Consider the following 22,817-nt stretch of genomic DNA (forward strand, 5'->3'; position numbering starts at 1 on the left):
TCAGTCAGATGGATGCGAGTTTGAATCCCCGCTCTGCTACCTGCTGCTGCATGACCGGAGGCAGGTCATTAATCTCTCCTAGTCTCAGGTGCCACAAAGCACTAAAATGAGGCCAACAGAGCAATCAGTGTACCCCCCGACCTTCCCCCCAGCCCTGACACTCTTGAGTTTCTGCAGCTTTGCTCTTTTGAGTAAACTAAAGAAAAAGAAAATTGAAGGTAAAGCAGAGAAGAAGGCTGTGCACGTGGGCGAGTGCACGTGGGTGCAGTCACCCGGGCAGTGTGTCCACCCCGGCCTAGAGAGGGGATTTCCATCCTACAAACAGGACGATGAAGCAGCATAACCAAGGCTGCAGCAGCTGCTTCTCTCCCGGCTCATCTAAGCTGCTCCTGCCTAGAGCTGCCATGCCTGCAGATGGCTCTTATACCACCGTGGATGATGAAAGTGTGCGGACTAGTTCCCTCTCTTCTTCTTACTTTCCCTGGCCCATTCAGCAGTGCGTCCCTCCCTTCTCTGCAGTTATGCACCTGCTCTTCTTCCAAGCCTCACCTCAAGTTGCATCCAGTCCTTCACCAGCTCCTCCCCAAAACTAACAAAATCCAGCCTTCGCCCTCAGCCAAGCCACAGGCATCTCCCAGCTGGACCAGACAATTGGCTTTGAATCGCCTCTCTGGCTTCCACTTGCTCCATGCACCCCATTTTCCACCCGGTAACCACATATAAACAGCACCCGCTATGGAAATTAGGAGCCAGGGCCTTTGTTGATCTCTCTCCAGGCAACCTGGTCATTTTTCAGTTCCTCCAACTTTCCATGCGCCCCCAACACACACATACACACTCACTCACACTCACACACGCCCCCTCACCCACGCACTCTGGCCTCCACACATTCCTCTTCCTCTGCCTGAATGCTCTTTATCTGACTAACACTTTATCTGACTGACTCCTTATCTAACTCCTCCTCACCCCCAGATGGAAGCTTCTATGGCCACTTTCTCAGGTAAACTTTCCCTAAGCCCTCACCCATCACTACTTCCCAACTGCACTTACAATTTTTCATAATTTCCTATATTTTATTTATCATAACTTCCTGTATTTTTTATAACTTCCTGTATTTTATTTCTCATAACTTCTTGTATTTTCTTTCCATCTCACTTACGAGAGGTGGAAACCCTGTATTTATTTCTGTGATGATTTGATTAGAATTTGTCTCCTCCACTAACATGTACATGGCATGAGATCAAAAACAGTTTTGTTCACCACGATGCCTCCAGCAGAGCCCCTGGAATGTACATCGTTACTGGAATACAGTTGATGCTCAATACAATCTTGGTGAATGAATGAATGAATGATTGAATGAATGAATTGCTTCCCAGATTTCTCCAAGTGCAGCTAAGACCACTCTATCCTCAGCTGCTCGGGTTTAGATGAGCACATTGCATCTGCCAGGTGTGGAAAGGTCTCCACACTGAGGTTGTCATCACCATGAAGGCAGTGAGTCTCTTATTCTTCACGTTTGTTTCCCTATCCTCCTCCCATTCTTCCTTCCAAATGCATATTCATTTTCCTTTTCCCTCTCCCAGCTGTTGTATGAAGATGGGCATTTGGGGGAAATGTCCTTTTTGGAAATCGTTTAAGAACATTTCTTCCATTGTACCCAGAATCTAACTGCTTGTGTACCCACAAGGAACAAAAATGCGAACATACGTCCTCCTTCACCTCTTAAATTTCTACACAAATATTTCCAAATTAACACTCTATTTAAGAATACCTTGTGAGTGACCTCAGCAACCATTGCGATGGTTACTGGATGCCTTTGCAGTGGCCTGTCAACTGCTTCCATCTGTTATTCACAAAGAGCTCAGTGCAGCGCCAGGAACATGGGTGCAGGATGAGTGCTGGCTGCTGCTATTGCAATGTCCAGTGCTCCCTGCACGCCCAGCCTGACCATAACAGCCTGAGCCCAGCCGAAAGCGGGGTGGGCAGGGGCAGCCTCTGCAAAGGGGTGACTCGAGCTGAGACCCAGAGGAGGAGGATCTGGCGGAAGAGAGTTCTGGGCAGAAGGAACAGCAAAGGAAAGGTCTGAGGTGGAAGCAAGCTCAGGGCATCTGATAAAAGTAGGAAAACAATATGACTGGAGGGAAATGAATGAGGATAGAGCTGCAAACTGGGAGGCTGATCCTGCCTCGAAGCCACACTAGGAACGTGACCTTTTGTTCTGAATGCAGTTCTAAGCAATTAGAGGTTTTTAAAATAAGAGGCCAACAGGATCCAATTTATGTGTATAAAGTAAAATATTCTGACTAGTGTCTGGAGAGTGGATTATAAGGTGAAAGAATGGATGTGAGGAACCAATTAGAATTTAAGTGACCTTGGACAAGTCATTTGATCTCTCTGACCCTCAGTTCTCTTATCTGTAAAATGGGGATAAGAAAGTCTGCCTCTGAGATTTCATAGAAATAGGTAATATAATGACTTCAGTGCATCCAACACAAAATAGGTTCTCATTCGATATAATTCCCTGTTTTCCCTCCATTCCAGGTAAGGAACTCCCCAAGACTTTGCACATGCATTTCATTCTTCTTTTGTAACATTAACATTGATGGTCTTTGCTACTGAAACTCTGAGGCATAATTAATTGATTGCATGAGCTGTCCAGAGACACCCCTGTCAATTGTAATGAAATGCCATACGGTGTTTCATTCATATTGAGGGGAATCGTGTTATGGCAACATATTTAGAGTTTTTCTTTGCTGGGAGTTTACATCCTTTGAAGATGTGATCTGCTGTCCTGAAGACAGCAGGTCAAAATTACAAAGTAAATCATATATCAAGAACAAGACTGCTGCTATTCATCTTGGACAGCTGTGGGTGCCCAGTGGGGTGGATGATCATAAAAACCCCATTGTTCTCTGGGAAAAGGTCCTTACTTTTACAATAGGCAAATCCACCAGCTAAGCTGCTTTCAATCTGGACCCTTCAGAGCAGCTGCCATATTGCAACAACTGCTCTGGTTAAAGATATGCACTATCTTATTTCTAGACAAATGCAAGCACATTTCAGATGATGGGTTTTTAAAGATTGCTTTAAATGTATTTCATGGGAATTACGATGAAATATACCATAATTATTTCATTATAGCCTCTGCAAAGGCTTTTATTTTCCCTTTTGTTCCCAATGTAGATGGTTGAAGTACAGTTTTCAAAAAGGCAAAATTATGACTCTCATGCAAATATAAAATGAACTCATGTCAAAGATTTTAATCAATTTTGATCAATTAATAGGGAATCAATGAAATGTTAAAACTAGGTCAAAGATTGTTGAGGATACTTGTCCAACTTGAATGAATTTATTTTTAAAAAGAGATCATTGAGGCGCTAGGTAGGTATAGGCAATTTAATTAAGGAATATTAGAGTGTGATCGCAAGGCTAAGTATGAAACTGGTTAAAGTCCTACAAGATAATAAACCTACAAGATAATAAACCTTTCAGATTATCGTTTCAGATAATAAACCTTTCAGATAATATCATTTCAGATAATAAACCTTTCAGATTATTGTTTTTTACTCAACAGCAATTATTTGTCTAGTTAACTGGAAAAAAAATCTGCAAAGTAGCATGTAACTTTCATGAGTCTGTTTTTTTTTTTTTTTTTTTTTGTGAGACAGGGTCTCACTTCCTCACCCAGGCTGTAGTGCAGTGGCGCAATCTTGGCTCACTGCAACCTCCACCTCCTGGGCTCAAGCTAGCCACCCACCTCAGCCTCCCCAGTAGCTGGGACTATAGGCATGCACCACCACACTGGACAATTTTTGTATTTTTTGGTAGAGACGGGGTTTCACCATGTTGGCCAGGCTGGTCTGGAACTGGCTTCAAGTCATCCACACGCTTTGGCCTCTCAAAATGCTGGGATTCCAGGCATGCGCCATCACACCCAGCCTAAGTCTTGACCTTTAATCAATACTCTTTATAAGACTCTAAAACTCTAGTCCCTTAAATACTTCATCACTGCTGGATTCTCCAAGCTCAGCACCCACATTCTTGTGAAACCCACTCCCAACACATTCAAGGGATAATGATTCCGTGTGCAGACTAGTTATGCCTTGAGGTTTATCTTCTGGACATGGCTGGTGGTCATTCTTACTGAAGGTTATCCAAAAGTGTGGGCGGGGGGGGTCACAGAAAGCTTCCCTCTTACCCTACTCCAGACAGAAATAGGAGTGCTCCTCTTGGTGTTTGTGATTTCTTACCTCTTAAAGACTTGAAAATGGGGGCGTTGTGTCATGCCTCTCTTTCATTCATTAACTCAACAAGTAGCTAAAGATCCCCTACTCTGTGCTGGATCATGGGATGCAGTCCAGAACAAGAGGGTGTGGCCCTCGCTCTCCTGGAGCTTACGTTCTTGTGGGGAGACAGACCCTGGATGAGTTGAACCCTAATGTGACATGTACTGATGTGCAAAGGTGTTGAGCAGAAGTATGGGAAGAACTAGTTTGGTCGAGAGGGTGTCAGGGACCCTTTTTCTAAGGAAGTGACATTTAAGATAAGCCTGGAAGGATATGTGGGATTTCACTGGGTGGAAAGCTGCTGACTGCTTTGGGTTAGAGAGAACAGCATGATTGAGGGACTCAAGCCCTCAGAAAGGGTGGCACCCTGGAGGCCAGTGAGGAAGTGATACCTATGAGGCTGGAAGTGTGGAAAGGGGCAAAATCGCACAGGGCCTTGATGGTTTGGGCACAGTTTGGGCTTTGTCCAAAGGGTGGTAGGGAGTCACTGAACGGTGGTAGAGAGGGGAGTGGCATGATCAAAATTTGTGTCCCTGAAAAACTTGAGGACGGCAACAGTGCCATATGTAATAAACATTCCATAAATGTTTGCTGAATCTGTGAAGGAACAATTGACTGACCCAGAAAGACACCCACCCCATGGGATGCCTGACACCGGGAAGTACAGTCAGTGTCCATCGGCTGTAGCTCAGCTCTCTGCTTTTCAATGTCATCTCATACACTCACTGGGCTCAGACAAGTGATAGCTTCATAACTTCCCTCTCACTTGAGGATTTCTGCTTCACCATGGAGGAGAGAGGAAATCTTTACAGGCAGGAATGCCCCTCACAATACACATGCCCCTAACTCGTTTTGGGACCTTTTTTCTATTAAAAAATGAGCTAAAAGTGGGGTACAGCAGGGTGGTGACACATTCCCCGAGTTGCCTGCAAATTATCCCCTCAGTGGCATGAGGGCAGCAGCTGATTCTGTAGTTTTGAGTAGTCTGGGTGTTGCTAAGAATGTGCTGGGAAACATTTCAAGTTTCCTTGACAAAGGTTTCTAAACAAATACATCATCCAACAAAGAGGTAATGCACAGGGTAGATTAGGGTACAAGGAACTGTGCAGTCTCATTCACAGTGGGCGGAGGTGTGAACTGATTGAACTTTGCTGGAGGGCAACGTGACAGCACCTGGAGCCCTGATGGTTTCCACCCACCGACTTCCCACCGAAGAATTTATCCATGGAAATAAATAAGGGGAGTTGCAAATATTAGCTATAAAGATGATCATTTCAGCATTGTTTGTAATAGCTGAAACCTGCAATTAGCTAAAATGTCCAAAACCAACAAGAAAAATTATGTTTCATCCGTACAATGGAAAACCAAGTCACTGTTTTAAAGGATATTGAAGAAAAATGTTTATTGACATGGAAAGATGCTCACAATTTATTTATTTATTTATTTATTTGAGAGGGAGTCTCACTCTGTCACCCAGGCTGGAGTGCAGTGACACCATTTCAGCTCACTGCAACCTCCACCTCCCAGGTTCAAGTGATTCTTCTGCCTCAGCCTCCCAAGTAGCTGGGACTACAGGTGCATGCCACCACTCCCAGCTAACTTTTTTTTTTTTTTTTTTGTATTTTTAGTAGAGATGGGGTTTCACCATATTGGCTAGGATGGTCTCAAACTCCTGACCTTGTCATTCGTCCGCCTCGGCCTCCCAAAGTGTTGGGATTACTGACATGAGCCACTGCGCCCGGTCCCACAATTTACTTTTAAGTGGGAAAAAAAAAGCAGATTATAAAACTGTGTGTTTCATATTATGCCATTAGTTTTAAAACTTTAATGATGACTCTAGGTGTGTATGTGAACAACTGTGCAAAAGAAAAGATCTGGAAACATACAAAAACCAAAGGATTAACAGCAGTTACCTGTGGTGGCAGCACTGCAGGCGTTTTAATTTTCTTCTGTTTGCTTATTATTATTTTTACTTTTTCTTTAATGAAATTGTATTACTTTTGTAGAAAGAACAAAGGGTTTTATTTACAAAAATTGTTCATGATCTCCTAGGATCTCAGCTGTATTAGATTTTGTGGGGGACGTTCAATGTCTTTCTGGGTGTGTGAAGGATCTGCTTCTTCTTACGCTTTTTAGATAGACTTGTGGTAGTGTTTCCCCTAATCCACACAGGCCTGCTTGTCTGGTTAAGATGGTATTTATCAGCATTGGTCTTCCAATTCCATTGTTGTAACAGAATAGAAATATTAGGCAAGAAGCACAATAATTTTCAACAAACATAATGGAAGAGTTGGTCACTTTTGCTTTATTTGTGAACCGTATGAACAAAGGTTAATGAGTTTAAAAGGTGTAATTAAATGTATTTAGAAAAATAAAAAAGAACTGGAAGGATAAATACCAAAAATAGTGTGAATTGGTATCTCTTAGTGGTGGGATTATGGGTAATTTTCATTTCCTTCTTTTATTTCTCTCTTTTTCTGTAATGAACATGTATTGATATAAAAAGGTGGGGAAAGGTAATTACTTTAAAACCTAAAGAAACAAGTTGTCTTCATGTAATTACAGTGGAAAGTTCAGATAAGAAGGGGGCTCAGCCATCACTGCCCTGGTAACAAGGCGACTTTTTTTAGAACTGTGTGGCTTACTGAAAGAGCATGGGTTGGAGAATTAGGAGACTGGGTTTGATCCTGGCTTTGTGACCACAGGCCAGTCACCAACCCCCTGAGTCTCTTGTCGTTCACTAGTTTTTTGTTTTGTTTTGTTTTTGAGATGGAGTCTCCCTCTGTTGCCCAGGCTGAAGTGCAGTGGCATGATCTCGGCTCATTGCAACCTCCGCCTCCAGGGTTCAAGCGACTTTCCTGCCTCAGTCTCCCAAGTAGCTGGGACTACAGGCATGCGCCACCACGCCCAGCTAATTTTTGTATTTTTATTAGAGACAGGGTTTCACTGTATTGGCCAGGCTGGTCTTGAACTCCCGGCCTCAAGTGATCTGCCCTCCTCGGCCTCCCAAAGTACTGGGATTACAGGTGTGAACCACTGCGCCCAGCCTCTTGTCATTCGCTTATTAATGCACATTTATTGAGCATCTTCTATGTACCTGGGTCTGGGCCTGACACTGGGGACAGAATAGCCAAGTGAGATGTGGGCCCAGCAGTCACAGAACTGCCAATCCAATTAAGAAGGAAAATAGCAAAAACCAGACAAAAAGCAATCTAATAGTAATAACAGTCACAGCTGCCTGTACCAAGCATTTACTAAATGCTAGGCACCTGTGCATGACAGAGAGAGAGATACCCATATGTATACACAATATATAATGGATTGCTATATATATATGTGTGCGTGTGTGTGTGTATATATATGTATGTATATGTATATATATAGGATACATGTTGTGCACATATATATCAACCCGTCATATATAGTGTGTGTGTGTGTGTGTGTGTGTGTGTGTGTATACATATATATATCTCAACCCATTTAATTCTCACAATAACCCCATGAGGTAGGTATTACTATTATTACCATTTTACAGTTGAGGAAACTGAGGCTCTGATAGGGTAGCTAATTTGCTCAAAGGTACACAGGTACGAATTTCTACCCCACTATGCGCTATGCTACGCTGAACTACATAACTACAAGGGTCATGATTTCCACAAATTAAAACAGGGCCATGACCCAGGAGTTGGAAACCAGCCTGGGCAATGGCAAAACCTCTTCTCTACAAAAATACAAAATTTAGCCCGGTGTGGTGGCACGCATATGTAGTCCCAGCTACTTGGGAGGCTGGGGTGGGGGGACGGCCCGAGCCCGGGAGGTCGAGGCTGCAGTGAGCCAAGATTTCACCGCTGCACTCCAGCCTGGGAAACAGAGTGAGACCCTGTCTCAAAACCAAAAACAAACAGGGCCATGAAAGCATATTAGGACCATCCAACCTCGTCTCAGGATACAGGTAAGTCTGCCCTGAGGATGTGACATTTCACTTAGACCCCAAGGATGTGAAGGAACAAATCAGGCAAAGAGCAGGGACAAAGAGCCTCTGGGGTGGAAGAAATGAAATGAAAGGGCATTATGAATTTGCATGAAGCTTTCTAAGAGAGTGAGATTGGTGTAGCGGTCACTGGCCATGGTGCTAACAGCAAATTGTCTTCTCCCCTCTCCACCCCCAGGCACTCCTGGCCAGGGCACTTTATGACAACTGCCCTGACTGCTCCGACGAGCTGGCTTTCAGCAGAGGGGACATCCTGACCATTCTGGAGCAACATGTGCCAGAAAGTGAGGGTTGGTGGAAGTGTTTGCTCCACGGGAGGCAAGGCCTGGCCCCTGCCAACCGCCTCCAAATCCTCACGGAGGTCGCTGCAGACAGGCTGTGCCCCCCACTCCTGAGAGGCCTGGAAGAAGCTCCTGCCAGCTCAGAGGAGACCTATCAGGTGCCCACTCTACCCCGCCCTCCCACTCCAGGCCCCGTTTATGAGCAGATGAGGAGTTGGGTGGAGGGGCCCCGGCCCCCTACTGCCCAAGTCTATGAATTCCCCGACCCTCCCACCAGTGCCAGAATCATCTGTGAAAAGACTCTCAGCTTTCCAAAACAGGTACGGATGCTTCCATCTACTAGACACGGGTTGAGGGGTATGGAAACACCCAGAGGCCCAACTACCCCTTGAGTCATGGGTGTCCTTCAGATCAAACACGCAAAATGGGAGCCCAGATTGCTGGTGATCACGCCCGGGGAGCTTGTGTGCCAGGTTGGGATGGAGAACTCAGCGGCCTCCACCCTCTTGTCATTGACACCCTCGGCCCCCCTGTGATTCCCCAGCTCTCCAAGGCTGGGCACACTCTGTGGGAAATGGAATGCTTAGCTGAGCTGTGTGGGAAGGCACTGAGGATGTTCATGGCAGCCTTTTCACAGGATGAAGGATCACCAGGACTCCCAGTGACAAATGGCAGGGTGGGGTTTCCATGGGTTCAGAGGCAAGAAGTTACACATCACATTTAAAATGTATATTCCAGGCCGGGCACGGTGGCTTACACCTATCTATATTCCCAGTACTCTGGGGGGGTGAGACAGGAGGATCATTTGAACTCAGAGTTCGGGACCAGCCTGGGCAACATAGTGAGACCCTGTCTCTACCAAAATTTAAAAATTAGCCAGCATAGTAGCACACACGTGTAGTCCCAACTACTTAGTGGGAGGCTGAGGCAGGAGGAGGATCGGTTGAGCCCAGGAGGTCGAGACTGCAGTGAGCTATGATTGTGCCACTGCACTCCAGCCTCGGTGGCAGTGAGAACCTGTCTAAAAAAAAAAAAAAATGTATATCCCCTTCAATGCAGAAATTTTATTTCTAGAACCTGCTATGGAAATATACAAGCAGGCAAATATATGTCTGGATGAGGAGGCTGTAGCCATTATGGCATAGAAAACTCAAAGAGGCCTAAATGTTTATTAACAGTTGGATTGGTTATACATATCTTGGCATATCACCACAGCAAGCTGCTGTGCAGTTGTTAAAAAAAAAAAAATGAGGCATTTATAAGAGGGAAGAAAGATCTATTTAAACAAAAACCAAACAGATATAAACTCAAAAAAGAGGCAGGGCGCAATGGCTCATTCCTGTAATCCCAGCACTTTGGGAGGCAGAGGCGGGCAGATCACAAGGTCAGGAGTTCGAGACCACCCTGGCCAACACAGTGAAACTCCGTCTCTATTAAAATACAAAAAATTAGCTGGGCATGGTGGCGGGCACCTGTAATTCCAGCTACTCGGGAGACTGAGGCAGGAGAATCACTTGAACCTGGGAGGGGAAGGTTGCAGTGAGCTGAGATCGCACCATTGCTCTCCAGCCTGGGCGCCAAGAGTGAAACTCCATCTCAAAAACAAACAAACAAACAAACAAAAAACTCTAAAAAGGAATTCTGTATATGAGTGTGTGTATGCATGTGTGCTCTCACACTGAGACTGAGAAGTACATGCTCCAGGGATAGTTACCCCAAGGAAGGGGAACTGGTTAAAGAGAAAGAGGGCAGTAAGCTGGGGCCTTTATTTTATTCACTCCTGTGTCCTCAGCACGTGGGACCAGGCCTGGCCTGGGGTAGGTGCTCAATACATATCTGACAAACAAACAAATTAGGAAGTTGATTTTTATGTCATATTGAACATGTATGACATCTGTAATTTTTAAAAATATCAATTTGTTTTTTTTGAGACTGGGTCTCGCTCTGTCTCCCAGGCTGGAATGCAGTGGTACAATCACTGTTCACTGCAGCCTCAAACTCGTGGCCTCCAGCAATCCTCCTGCTTCAGCCTCCCAAAGTGCTGGGATTACAGGTGTGAGCCACGGTGCCTGGCCTAAAGTACCAATTTTTAGAAACAGAGGAAAAAGAGCATTCATTAAATGTAGAATGGGCTAGGCTTGGTGGCTCGTTTCTGTAATCCCAGCAGTTTGGGAGGCCGAGGCAGGAGAATTGCTTGAGCCCAGGAGTTTGAGACCAGCCTGGGCAACATAGTGAGACCTCACCTTTACTAATAATAGTAAAAAATAATTAGGCAGGCGTGGTGGCAGGCACCTATAGTCCCAGCTACTCGGGAGGCTGTGGCAAGAGGACCCTTGGAGCCCAGGAGATTGAAGCTGCAGAGAGCTGCTTTATGGCGCCCCCGCACTCCAGCCTGGATGACTGACCAGGACCCTGTCTTAAAAAATAATAAAACAAATGCGGCATGAAAACTTTTTTTAATAAGGAAAAGAATTAAAGTAAGGAAGGAGAAAAAGAATGCGCTATTTCCCCCAAAGCCCTGGCCTTCATGAGGTGTTGAGATGTAGAGCAGATGTGCACAGGCCTCAGTCACTGCAGGCATTTCCTGCCATCGGATGCTTTGCTTTCAGCTCCCATGACACATCCCACCCGGCCACAGCTCTGGCAGAGGGTCTTGGCAAGGTCTGTGTGCAGGGAAAGGCCACTCTCCCTGAGGCATGTGCTGTGGGGGCCCAGGAATGCGCTACTCACCATTCAGGCCTTATCCACACCAGCTTCCAAGGTTGTCTTCAAACAGGAAAGTGTTGATTCCTTAGAAGATTTTGAATACTTTACATTTTCTAACTCCCTGGGCTACAAGACATAGAACCAGACAGTTGTTACATAGAACAGCTGCCAGCACAGGCACTCGCTACAAACACCAAGAGGAAGCTGGTGGAGCCTTCTGAAGCAGTCAGTGAGGTGGACACTAACTCTCTTTTCTGGAACAACTGGCCCCGATCTAGGCCTGGCATGCTCAGCTGCTGTCTGAGCAGCTGACTCGGAGCAGGGCTTTGCTGAGGTTTCCTCTAAGAACAACAAGTGACATTAGCTGAAGTTAATTTGAATTTCTCCCAAAGCCATGAAAAGAAAAAACAAAAAATCAACAGCAACTCCTTCCTCTCCCTGAAAGGAAAACAGATGCGCTGTCCTCTGTTGGTTGACCAGAGGACCCTCGAAGACCACTTCACAATCAGTTAAGTTTTCTGATCCACAGAAAAGGCTGGCACCTCCTCCCAGCTCATGCCACTCAATACATTGACAGGCTCCTACAAGGTACTTAGTAAATACCTGTTGCATGAATGAAATCGACCAAACACAACACAAGGTTTCAAAAACCACGATAGTGGAGTCCACTATCGACTGCTAGATTGACATCCGTGTGAAAGGAAAGACGAGTTTACTATTGAAACTTAACTTTGAAAGATGATCAGGGCATCAGCAATGAGATCTGCCCTGGATGTTAAGTGCATCAACCATTTGAGCCCTTGCTTGTGCAGGCTGTGGCAAACAACAGAAACCGCAAGGAAATTTGGGGGGGGGGTCCCTTTAACCACTGAGCAGAGTTCTTGAGGTGGCCACAGTAAAACCCCCCGGGGGAATTTCCTGCCTTGTTTTCCTTCCCTAAGTTCCCTCCATGTCTGCCCTACCTACAAGTTTGCTCCCTTCCTATTTATTTACTTAAAAAAAAAATTTTTTTTTTTTTTTTTTTTTGAGACAGAATCTCGCTCTGTCACCCAGGCTGGAGTGCAGTGGCGTGATCTCGGCTCACTGCAACCTCTGCCTCCTGGGTTCAAGAGATTCTCCTGCCTCAGCCTCCCAAGTAGCTGGGAACACAGGCTCCCACCACCACGCCTGGCTAATTTTTTTTTGTATTTTTAGTGGTGACAGGGTATTCTCCATGTTGGCCAGGCTGGTCTCGAACTCCTGACCTCAGGTGATCTGCCCACCTCAGCCTCCCAAAGTGCTGGGATTACAGGCGTGAGCCACTGTGCCCAGCCTATTTACTTAAAAATTGTTTTAATTTATTGGCTGGGTACGGTGGCTCACACCTGTAATCCCAGCAATTTGGGAGGCCGAGGCAGGTGGATCACCTGAGGTCAGGAGTTTGAGACCAGCCTGGCCAACATAGTGAAACCCTGTCTCTACTAAAAACACAAAAATTAGCCATGTGTGGTGGTGTGCATCTGCAGTCCCAACTAGTCAGGAGGCTGAGGCAGGAGAATCTCTTGAACCCGGGAAGTGGAAGTTGCAGTGAGCCGAGATCATGCCACTGCACTCCAGCTTGGGTGACAAGAGGAAAACTCTGTCTCAAAAAATAATAATAATTTTTAATTTCTTGCCTTCTCTGTGCTTGGAGTCTCTTAGCAAGAGATGTGGTCTGTGGCTTACAAGTCAGGAGTGCCATCTCATTTGGCTTCTGGGGCAGCCAATGTTGCACTGAGTGATTGGGAACCTCCCAACACCCTCTGTGTTTCTCCTTCCTCCTCTGTATTGGGAGAAGGTTGGACCCCATCTTTTCTAAAGTCACCTTCAGTTGTAGCTTTTGGTTTTTCTAAATACTTCTCTTCTTCCTCTACTCTGAGAAGGAAGGAGCTAGAAGAACTTGAAGACCAGTTAACAATCAGTTACAGATTTTCTGATCCACAGAAAAGGCAGGCATCTCCTCCCTGCTCATGTCAGCTAGCCATTAACCCTGAGGCTAAACCCACCCAGAAAATACATTCCAAATGGAAGCGGCTGTTGGTAGACGGGGCAACTCTGAGCCACTGGTTTTGAACTGTTTTCCCATGGCAACTCCACAGGCTTGGAACACAGCCTTTGTGAGGCATTTCACGGACTTTTTACATCTGTGTTGACAGTCTGTAGACAAAGAGTGGCCCCAAATTAACACCCGAGAAGGTGGAAACATGTCATTTTTCTCAAGTTGTCCTAAAAGAGGCTTCTATGTGTCAGAATCAGACATCTCTATAGCTGGGTGCGATCTCTGCATATGTTTAGATTAGAACAACTCTTCATTTTACAGATGATGACATTAATTCCCAGGGAGGTGAAACTGCTCGTGCAGCCACACAGCTGATGAAGCACGACTTCCATCACCCCCAAAAACACAGCCCTTATTCCTTGATTTTCTTTCACCTGACTCTGGCTGACACTATTCTTTCTGATGAACACTTTACTGAAATTTCACCTACAGATTTTAAGTTACAGCTCAGTAACTTATATCCAGACCACGAAACAACAAAACTACCACCCTAGAAGCCTCCAGTGCCTTCTCTCTGTCACTTCCCCACTAGGGTAACCACTATCTTGAGCTTTGTTTTACTTTTTATCCCAACTTCCTTAATATAATATGCTGGCCTAATTTAAAAAAAAAAAAAACCACCACATCAAGAGCATATTTGATTTCAATTTAAATTCAGAAGGGACTCTTGTATTTCAAGAGAAAAGGGCCAGATTTCCTGGTGAAACTGCTCTTGGATCCACTAGTTCCTGAACTGGAGTTTCCTTCTGTGTCCCTAAACCTTTCGAAACTGTGTTTCTCAAACATGTTCCTTAATTGATCGCCATACTGGGCCTACGTTTTCCAAGAAGCACTGGGCATTTTTGAGCTGGCTTCCTTCCATCTGAAATGTCATACACAGGAAAGTCCCTTTGCTCTGTGGAGGTGCCCTTATAGGCAAAGGGGATCCCACAGTCAGCCATCAAAATAGAATGGGCCTGAAGTCATGGGGAGGAATGGGCCTTGGGACAGCATTTGGAAAGGGTCTGCGGGGGGAGAAAGCTTGGTGTGTTCAAATAAGTGAGAGCTGGGAGGGAGGAGACATGGAGGTGACAGCCAGTGGTCCGGGACACTCACTCAAGGTCCCTGGGTGTGACGGGTGCATAGCTTGTCAGACCGGGCAAGCAGCTTGGATTTCTGGCCTGGCGCGGTGGCTCACGCCTGTAATCCTTCCACTTTGGGAGGCCCAGGCAGGTGGATCACTTGAGGTCAGGAGTTCAAAACCAGCCTGGCCAACATGGTACTAAAAATACAAAAAAGTAGCGGGGCGTGTTGGCAGGCACCTGTAATCCCAGCTACTCGGGAGGCTGAGGCAGGAGAATCGCTTGAACCCGGGAGGCGGAGGTTGCAGTGAGCTGAAATGGCACCACTGCACTCTAGCCTGGGTGACAGAGCGAGACTCCGTCTCCAAAAAAAAAAAAAAAAAAGAAGCAGCTTGGATTTCATTCAAAATGCAATGGGAAACCACTGACGGGCTTGTCCACCTAGACCAATCAGCCTGAGACCATCAGGAACAAAGTCAGGTTTACTGAGTGTAAAGAGGAAGATCACAGAGCAGAGGAACCACGAGGCAGCTCACAAACAGGAAAAGGTAGCGTCATGATACGATGGGGAAAGGCGGGGTTTCGGTGAAATCTAAGCGAAGCTGTGTCTTGATAGGCTCTGTGCCCAACAGGGCAGCGTGCAGCATGGACGAGGGCCGCTCTCCCCTTGGGAACCACGAAGCGGAGATAAAGAGGGAGTCCTGGACCCGGAAACCCCTTGTCCGAAGCGCTACATGAGAGCCTGGGAATCAAGGCTGCTTCTCTGTCAATGACTGAGATCCCCCAGGCGAGAGTGGGATGTTTCATTCTTAGGGAGAGCACTTTGGAGGGCTGTGCTTCCAGAGCCTAGGATTTTAGCGAACCAAGTTTCTCAGGGAGTAAGAAAGCAGTCGTCACTCAACGAAGGGGGCTGTTTTGACATGTGACAGCTGCAGCGTGTCCTTGGAAGAAATGTTCACCCTGTTTGCATTGCGGCTGCTTCATCTGCGTCCGTGAGTCTAGCCAGATGAATGGCAGGGTGGATTTTTACACTGTATGCTAGTGTTTACCATCCAAGCGGCACACATCCACTCACCAAAAACAAACAGATAAATCTAGCACGTACATTCCCAGTGCTGCATCCTGGGGACACCATGATGAATAGAGGGACCCTGACCCAGTCCTCAGAAACTGCTCCTCCACCTGCATTCCCCTCCCTCAGCTCTGCACGTTGAAACCCTAATCACCCCCTGAGCCAACTTGGAAAGCCCCCTACTCAGCGACAGCTCCTTGGGACCCTGGTGGGAAGTACATTCTCCTTGTCCTGGACTCCGGAGCTTCACTCTTTCCTCTCCTCCAGGCCCTGTCTCGCTTACCAGCCTGTGCCCAGCCTATGCTCAGACCTCATTTCCCTCTTAAACTTTAAGCCTGTGGTAGACAGCATCTTCTACTCTAGAAAAATTAGCGCATTCCTAGGCCCCTCCTAGAGACGTTCTAGTTCAGGAGGTCTGGGTGGGAGACTTGGCAGCTGTATTATTTTAAAGTTCCTCAGGGGACTTGGATCCCTGGCTGGGTTCGGAAGCTGCTCTGTGCACCCAGTGTGGTACCCACCATTGAGCCAACATCATTGAGCTCTGGAGGATTAACTTGAATCTGAGGTTCCCATTCACAGACCCAGGCTCCACAGCTGAGACCATGTTTCCCAAAATGGCTTGAGCAATAACTGGCCAAGTGCTCTCAATGAAATATAAATCGGGGCCAGGCGTGGTGGCTCATGCCTGTAATCCCAGCACTTTGGGAGGCCAACGTGGGCGGATCACCTAAGGTCAGGAGTTCGAGACCAGCCTGACCAATATGGTGAAACCCTGTCTCTACTGAAAACACAAAATTAGCCTAGCACGGTGGCACGTGCCTGTAGTCCCAGCTACTCGGGAGGCGGAGGCAGGAGAATCGCTTGAACCCGGGAGGCGGAGGTTGCAGTGAGCCGAGATTGCACCATTGCACTCCAGCCTGGGCAACAGGAGCAAAACTCCATCTCAAAAAAAAAAAAAAGTTTATATATATAAATTGGATGGTCAATCCCATCCTTTGTAGGATAAAATTCAAACTCCTTAACTGACCTGCTCCCTGTTAACCTTTCCCACTCAGTCTCTCCCTCCTCCCCTCCCTCGCTCCTCTCCATCACTTTCACATTGCCAGGTTCTCTTCTGCCTCTCGCTGCTGCCAGAAAAACTGCCAGCTGCAGCTCATCTGGTCACCTCCTGCTTCCCTGCCTCAGCCCAGGTGACGAGTCCTTAGACAGCTCTCAGGCCTCAGTTTTCCCCCGACCTTGTTGGTCCCTCCACCTTACATTCTTAAAGTCCCCTCTGCCTATTGAGTGCACTTCTCCAGCCTCAGCCTAGCTAGATGAATGTAGATGAATAGCCCAGTATCAGAGTCACCGCCTCCTGGTCCCTAGAGAACATCAGAATCACCTGGCAAGCTTGTTAACACTGCAGGTTCCCGGCCCCCCTCAACACCCAGAGACTCCGTCCAACTCACATGGGCCCAATAATCTGCATGTTAACTTGCTTCAGGTGAACTTCCCAGGTGAGGCAGATACAGGACATCGTGGGCCACCTGCAAAAAAGGCTGCCTCCACCAGGGAGCCTCCCACCCTTACCCTGCTGTCTTGAGAGTGAAGAGCCTGCCATCGGGGGTGCCAGGTGACCCCCTCAGCAGTGTCCACCCAGCTGTCTCTGCTTTTGGAGAGATGACTTTAAACCTGATTGTGATCATCAGAGTGACATTTCCTTTTCCTCTGCTCTCCTCCTTTCTCTCCAAGGCCATCCTCACACTTCCCAGACCTGCCCGGGCCTCACTGCCGACTCTGCCTTTCCAGGTGTATGACGTGCCTACCCAGCACCGGGGCCCCGTGGTCCTGAAGGTGAGCCTTGTTCAGGGGCCCCGCATCACCCAGACCTCTGTGCCCACATTGCATTTCAGCATTACCATGGAGGCCAGGGGCTCAGCCTCCAGAATACACATCACCACTCAGAGGCCAACTTCATAACCTCCTTTTTACCCATGGAGTCCAGTCCTGCTTTAGAAAACATTATGACTACTTGAGTTCTGAATATTTTGACATTTTTACCTTTCATTTATAATAGATTGTTTTTTCTTTTTCTTTTTGAGATGGGGTCTTGCTATGTTGACCAGGCTGGTCTCGAACTCCTCAAGCAATCCTCCCATCTCAGCCTCCCAAAGTGTATAAGCCACCGTGGGCATAAGCCACCGTGCCCAGCCATTATTTATAATCGATATTTAATATACGTATGTGTGTACATACACACACACACACACATTTTTTTAAATGATATTTTGAAGGATATGCACCACAGTCTTAACACTGGATTATCATTGATTATCTTAACATTGATTATCTCTGGGGGAAGAAATTTTAGTTGTTTTTTTTTAACTTGTTTGTATATAAGTGGAACATCACATTTGTAAGACATGCTTCATGTGATCAAAAATAGCTTCACTCCTTCGTTAGCCCATCCAAATGCCCTGCAGTGGCGTTCTCCCCACCCACCTACCGTTGGGATCAGTAGCTCCCAACTTTCATTGTATGCAAAAGCATCTGAGAGCTTTAGCCATCCTGGTGCCTGTGCCCCAACCCCAGAGACTGTTGAATCAGGTCTAGATGGGGCCCAAACATCAGGATTTTTAAAAGCTCTCAGGTGATTGTACTGAGCAGCCAAGATTGAGAACCACAGTTCCAGTCTAAATAAAATTTCAGGCAGGCTCTGTGACTTCCTGGTCACTCACAGGTAATAAGTCACTTTTGGCCAGGCGCCGCAGCTCACACCTATAATCCCAGCACTTTGGGAGGCCAAGGCAGGAGGATCACTTGACGCTAGGAGTTCGAGACCAGCCTGGCCAACATGGGGAAACCCCGTCTCTCCTAAAAATACAAAAATTAGCTGGCATGGTGGTTCACACCTGTAGTCCCAGCTACTAGGGAGGCCGAGGTGGGAGAATCACTTGAACCTGGAAGGTGGAGGTTGCAATGAATCGACATCGCACCACTGCACTCCAGCCTGGGTGACAGAGCAAGACTCTGTCTGAAAAAAAAATAAAAATAAAAAATTAAAAAAAAGAAGTCACTTTAGCCTCTCTAGGCTCAGTTGAGAAATTTAATTGTCCAGGCAATAATCAAACTTTCTAGTTCATTTAAAGTCAAAACTCCTGGTGCCCGGCTTGGGCCTGCCTGCTGGGCTGGGCTTCCGGGACTGGCTAAGTTCTCTGCTGGTTCACCCATCTCAGGTTTCTACCCTTTCCCACTCACTGGGTGGTCTCAGACTCCTGCAGGGCTGCAAGAGGCAGGCAGGGACAAAGGTCCTGCTCACCTGGTTCTGTTGGCAGGGGTGCTAATAGCAGTGGCCAGTGTGGCAAGCTGATTATTTCTCTTCTGGGGCATTCCTGTAAGTGCCCCCCACCTCCTACCCCTCACCTCCTTGCTGAGCATCTCTTACCTGCAAGTCCCTCCAGGTGGCCAAATGCATCTCCTCTGGCTGCTGGCTCCTCCCTTAGCTCTGGGGCAGGCAGGTCATTTCCAGCCACATCCTCCTGAGATTCCCTGAGCCATTCCTCCCTGGCTCTTGCTCCAGCTGTTGTGTGAGCCATGCCTGGTCCATGACAAACACACAAGCTCCCTTTGCCATGATAGACTCCAGGAGCACAGGCGCTTGCCTGGGTGTAAAAGTTATCAATGGGCCAGGCGTAGTGGCTCACGCCCGTAATCCCAGCACTTTGGGAGGCTGAGGCAGGTGGATCACAAGGTCAGGAGGTGGAGACCATCCTGGCTAAAGCGGTGAAACCCCGTCTCTACTAAAAATACAAAAAATTAACCAAGCATGGTGGTGGGTGCCTGTAGTCCCAGCTACTCGGGAGGCTGAGGCCGGAGAATGGCATGAACCCAGGAGGCGGAGCTTGCAGTGAGCCGAGATCGCACCACTGCACTCCAGCCTGGGCGACAGAGCGAGACTCTGTCTCAAAAAAAAAAAAAAAAAAGTCATCAATGAAGACACACTTGTATGACTCACTTCACTCACCTTGCCCTAATCCCAGCCCCACTAGACCCTGTCTTTATGTAAAACTGTGACATTTTGTTCACCATGATTTTTTTGCATTATGATTTTTAAAAATATTGCATTTTAAATAGTATTTACTTTGATGATTGAGTTTTTTGGTGCCCTCTTAATGTTGTGCCCAAGGCAACTGCTTTGCTCTCCTCCCCCTGGTCCTGACCCTGAGAACAGGCCATCCACAGCACGGCTGCCACCCTCTCTCTTTTCACCTTTCCCAAGCCAGAATCAGCCCCCATCCACTGTGACCCCAAGCTCAGGGGCTACAACTCAAGTCATTGAATGGTCCCATGGGAACACTTGACGGTTTGCTTTTGGGGAGTGAAAGGCAACCCCCGCTACACTGCACCCCATTTCCCAGCTGAGGAGAGCCCTCAGAAGACTCACAGCCCAACTCCCTCTAAAGAAACCCCTTCCAATGTCCAACTATTTCTCTCTTTCTTTGCAAAACCTATTTTGGTGCTCTCTTGCCTTGCTTTGGACTTTGTAACCTGTTTTTTGTATCCTAATATATATGTTTTTAAATTATAGTACACATTACATATATAATATGTTATATATATATATATCTCAAGCCACTGAAGAAGTTTGAGCAGGGGAGTGACAATCAGATTTTTGGGAAGCACACATCATCGCTGGCCATCAGAGAAATGCAAATCAAAACCACAATGAGATACCATCTCACACCAGTTAGAATGGCGATCATTAAAAAGTCAGGAAACAACAGGTGCTGGAGAGGATGTGGAGAAATAGGAACACTTTTACACTGTTGGTGGGACTGTAAACTAGTTCAACCATTGTGGAAGACAATGTGGCGATTCCTCAAGGATCTAGAACTAGAAATACCATTTAACCCAGCCATCCCATTACTGGGTATATACCCAAAGGATTATAAATCATGCTGCTATAAAGACACATGCACACGTATGTTTATTGCGGCACTATTCACAATAGCAAAGACTTGGAACCAACCCAAATGTCCATCAGTGATAGACTGGATTAAGAAAATGTGGCACATATACACCATGGAATACTATGCAGCCATAAAAAACGATGAGTTCATGTCCTTTGTAGGAACATGGATGAAGCTGGAAACCATCATTCTGAGCAAACTATCGCAAGGACAGAAAACCAAACAATGCATGTTCTCACTCATAGGTGGGAAATGAACAATGAGAACACTTGGACACAGGGTGGGGAACATCACACACCGGGGCCTGTCATGGGGTAAGGGGAGTGGGGGGAGGGATAGCATTAGGAGATATACCTAATGTAAATAACGAGTTAATGGGTGCAGCACACCAACATGGCAGATGCATACATATGTAACAAACCTGCACGTTGTGCACATGTACCTTAGAACTTAAAGTATAATAATAATAAAAAATTAATAAACTAATTACACAGATAAAAATAATAAATAAATAAAAATAAAAAATAAAATAAAATAAAAAAGATTTTTAGGAAGCACAGTGCCTGGCACTTAGGTCATTGCTAAGATGCACATTTATCAAATGAGTCTCTCACACCTTGTTTTTATTGCTGTCGTGATGTGCACAGTGTCATCCAGCTTCATGTCTGGTCATTAGTGGGCACTCGTTAAATATTTGCAGAATAAATATGAATGATAAAACAGGAAAATTTCTACTGAGAAAAAGAAAGCAGACATATTAGTTCTCAATCTCATTTATCCTCTGGCTTAATTTTAAGATGAACTCAAGATAAATTACCATTTTTAATTTAGGCAACTGCAGTTAAGGCTCTGTTGTTTTCCCCCCAACCTTTGATTGAGAAGTCTTTCTCTTTTTTTTTTTTTCTTCGAGATGGAATTTTGCTCCTGTTGCCCAGGCTGGAGTGCAATGGCGCGATCTTGGCTCACCACAGCCTCCACCTCCCAGGTTCAAGAGATTCTCCTGCCTCAGCCTCCCGAGTAGCTGGGATTACAGGCATGCGCCACCATGCCAGGCTAACTTTGTATTTTTAATAGAGTTCTCCATGTTGGCCAGGCTGGTCTCGAACTCCCGACCTCAGGTGATCCGCCTGCCTCGGCCTCCCAAAGTGTTGGGATTACAGGCGTGAGCCACCACGCCCGGCCAAGAAGTCTCTTTTTAAAGCACAAAGTCCACTGTTGAATGTATACCCTGTTATGGGAAAAAGGACTGTAATGTCCCCTGCATTGCCTCAGACAAGGAAGGCAGGAGACCCGTCACCCAGATTTCCACCATTAGAGCATCATGACCTAAAGCACCAAAAAGTCTTCAGGAATTTGTGTCTTTGTTTGGAAAAAAACACCGGAATAGGGAGCGTTTGTGATGTGTAGCCATTAGGAAAGAAACATTCAAGTTGTCTGCCTTTGCGGTCTTTCCCCAGGAGCCAGAGAAGCAGCAGTTATACGACATACCAGCCAGCCCCAAGAAGGCAGGACTCCATCCCCCAGCCAGCCAAGCAAGTGTAAGTATGAAGAGGTGCTAAGGTGCAGTGTTATGAACACATAAAAATCCTTTCAGAAATGTTATTAGCTTGGGGCCAGGTGCAGTGGCTGAGGCCTGTAATCCCAGCACTTTGAGAGGCCGAGGCAAGTGCATCACCTGAGGTTGGGAGTTCAAGGCCAGCCTGGCCAACATGGCAAAACCCTGTCTCTACTAAAAATACAAATATTGGCTGGGCGTGGTAGCGGGCACCTGTAATCCCAGCTCTTTGGGAGGCTGAGGTGGGCAGATCACTTGAGGTCAGGAGTTCAAGACCAGCCTGCCCAACATGGTGTAACCCTGTCTCTAATAAAATACAAAAATTAAAAAAAAAAAAGAAATGTTATTAGCTTGGTCAAAAATTAGAATGCAAATTCCTCTTAACAGAGACCTTATTGCATTTGAGGTAAAACCTCTCACTGCGCTTGTGTTCAGGAATAGGACTAATTATGTGGTTGGGATAAGTCATTTAACTTCTCTGTTTTTATGGGCTGGGAGTATTAAGTGCGATAATCTTGCAAAGGACCTGGGACAGTGCCTGGCACAGTGTGAAATTATGTAATGGCTTCTTCTTATGACAGACCTCAGGGGCGTGCTGTGATACAGTACACTTTTATCTGTATTGGGCAAAGGACTTTATCTGAAATCTGTGTAATCTATGTTTATAATTGGATTCTACCACATGTGTCCCACAAACACACTTACACCCAAGGTCATTAGGGAACATCTTACAAGAAAGCTGGCATTTTGCCGTGTCAGGGGGATGCATAGGAGTTTGGTGGATGGAAAAGAAATGGTTGCAAGGGCATTTAGGGCCGAGAAACCAGTTTGGGTAAAAT

General features: G+C 46.3%; 1 protein-coding gene across 2 annotated transcripts in view; it reads left to right on the forward strand.

Moving 5' to 3' along the window:
* CASS4 (Cas scaffold protein family member 4) overlaps window positions 1-22,817 on the forward strand; it is a 46,869-nt gene that overhangs the window by 16,491 nt on the left and 7,561 nt on the right. The window contains exons 2-4 of one of the 2 annotated variants that reach the window (XM_003779380.5): window positions 8,456-8,878; window positions 17,206-17,307; window positions 21,881-21,961. In XM_003779380.5, coding sequence (XP_003779428.2) covers window positions 8,456-8,878; window positions 17,206-17,307; window positions 21,881-21,961 — 606 coding nt within the window. The remainder of the gene's footprint in view (window positions 1-8,455; window positions 8,879-17,205; window positions 17,308-21,880; window positions 21,962-22,817) is intronic. The other variant, XM_063720563.1, reaches the window with a different exon arrangement.

The sequence above is a fragment of the Pongo abelii genome, chromosome 21 (assembly GCF_028885655.2).
Source record: "Pongo abelii isolate AG06213 chromosome 21, NHGRI_mPonAbe1-v2.0_pri, whole genome shotgun sequence".
Lineage (NCBI taxonomy): Eukaryota > Metazoa > Chordata > Mammalia > Primates > Hominidae > Pongo > Pongo abelii.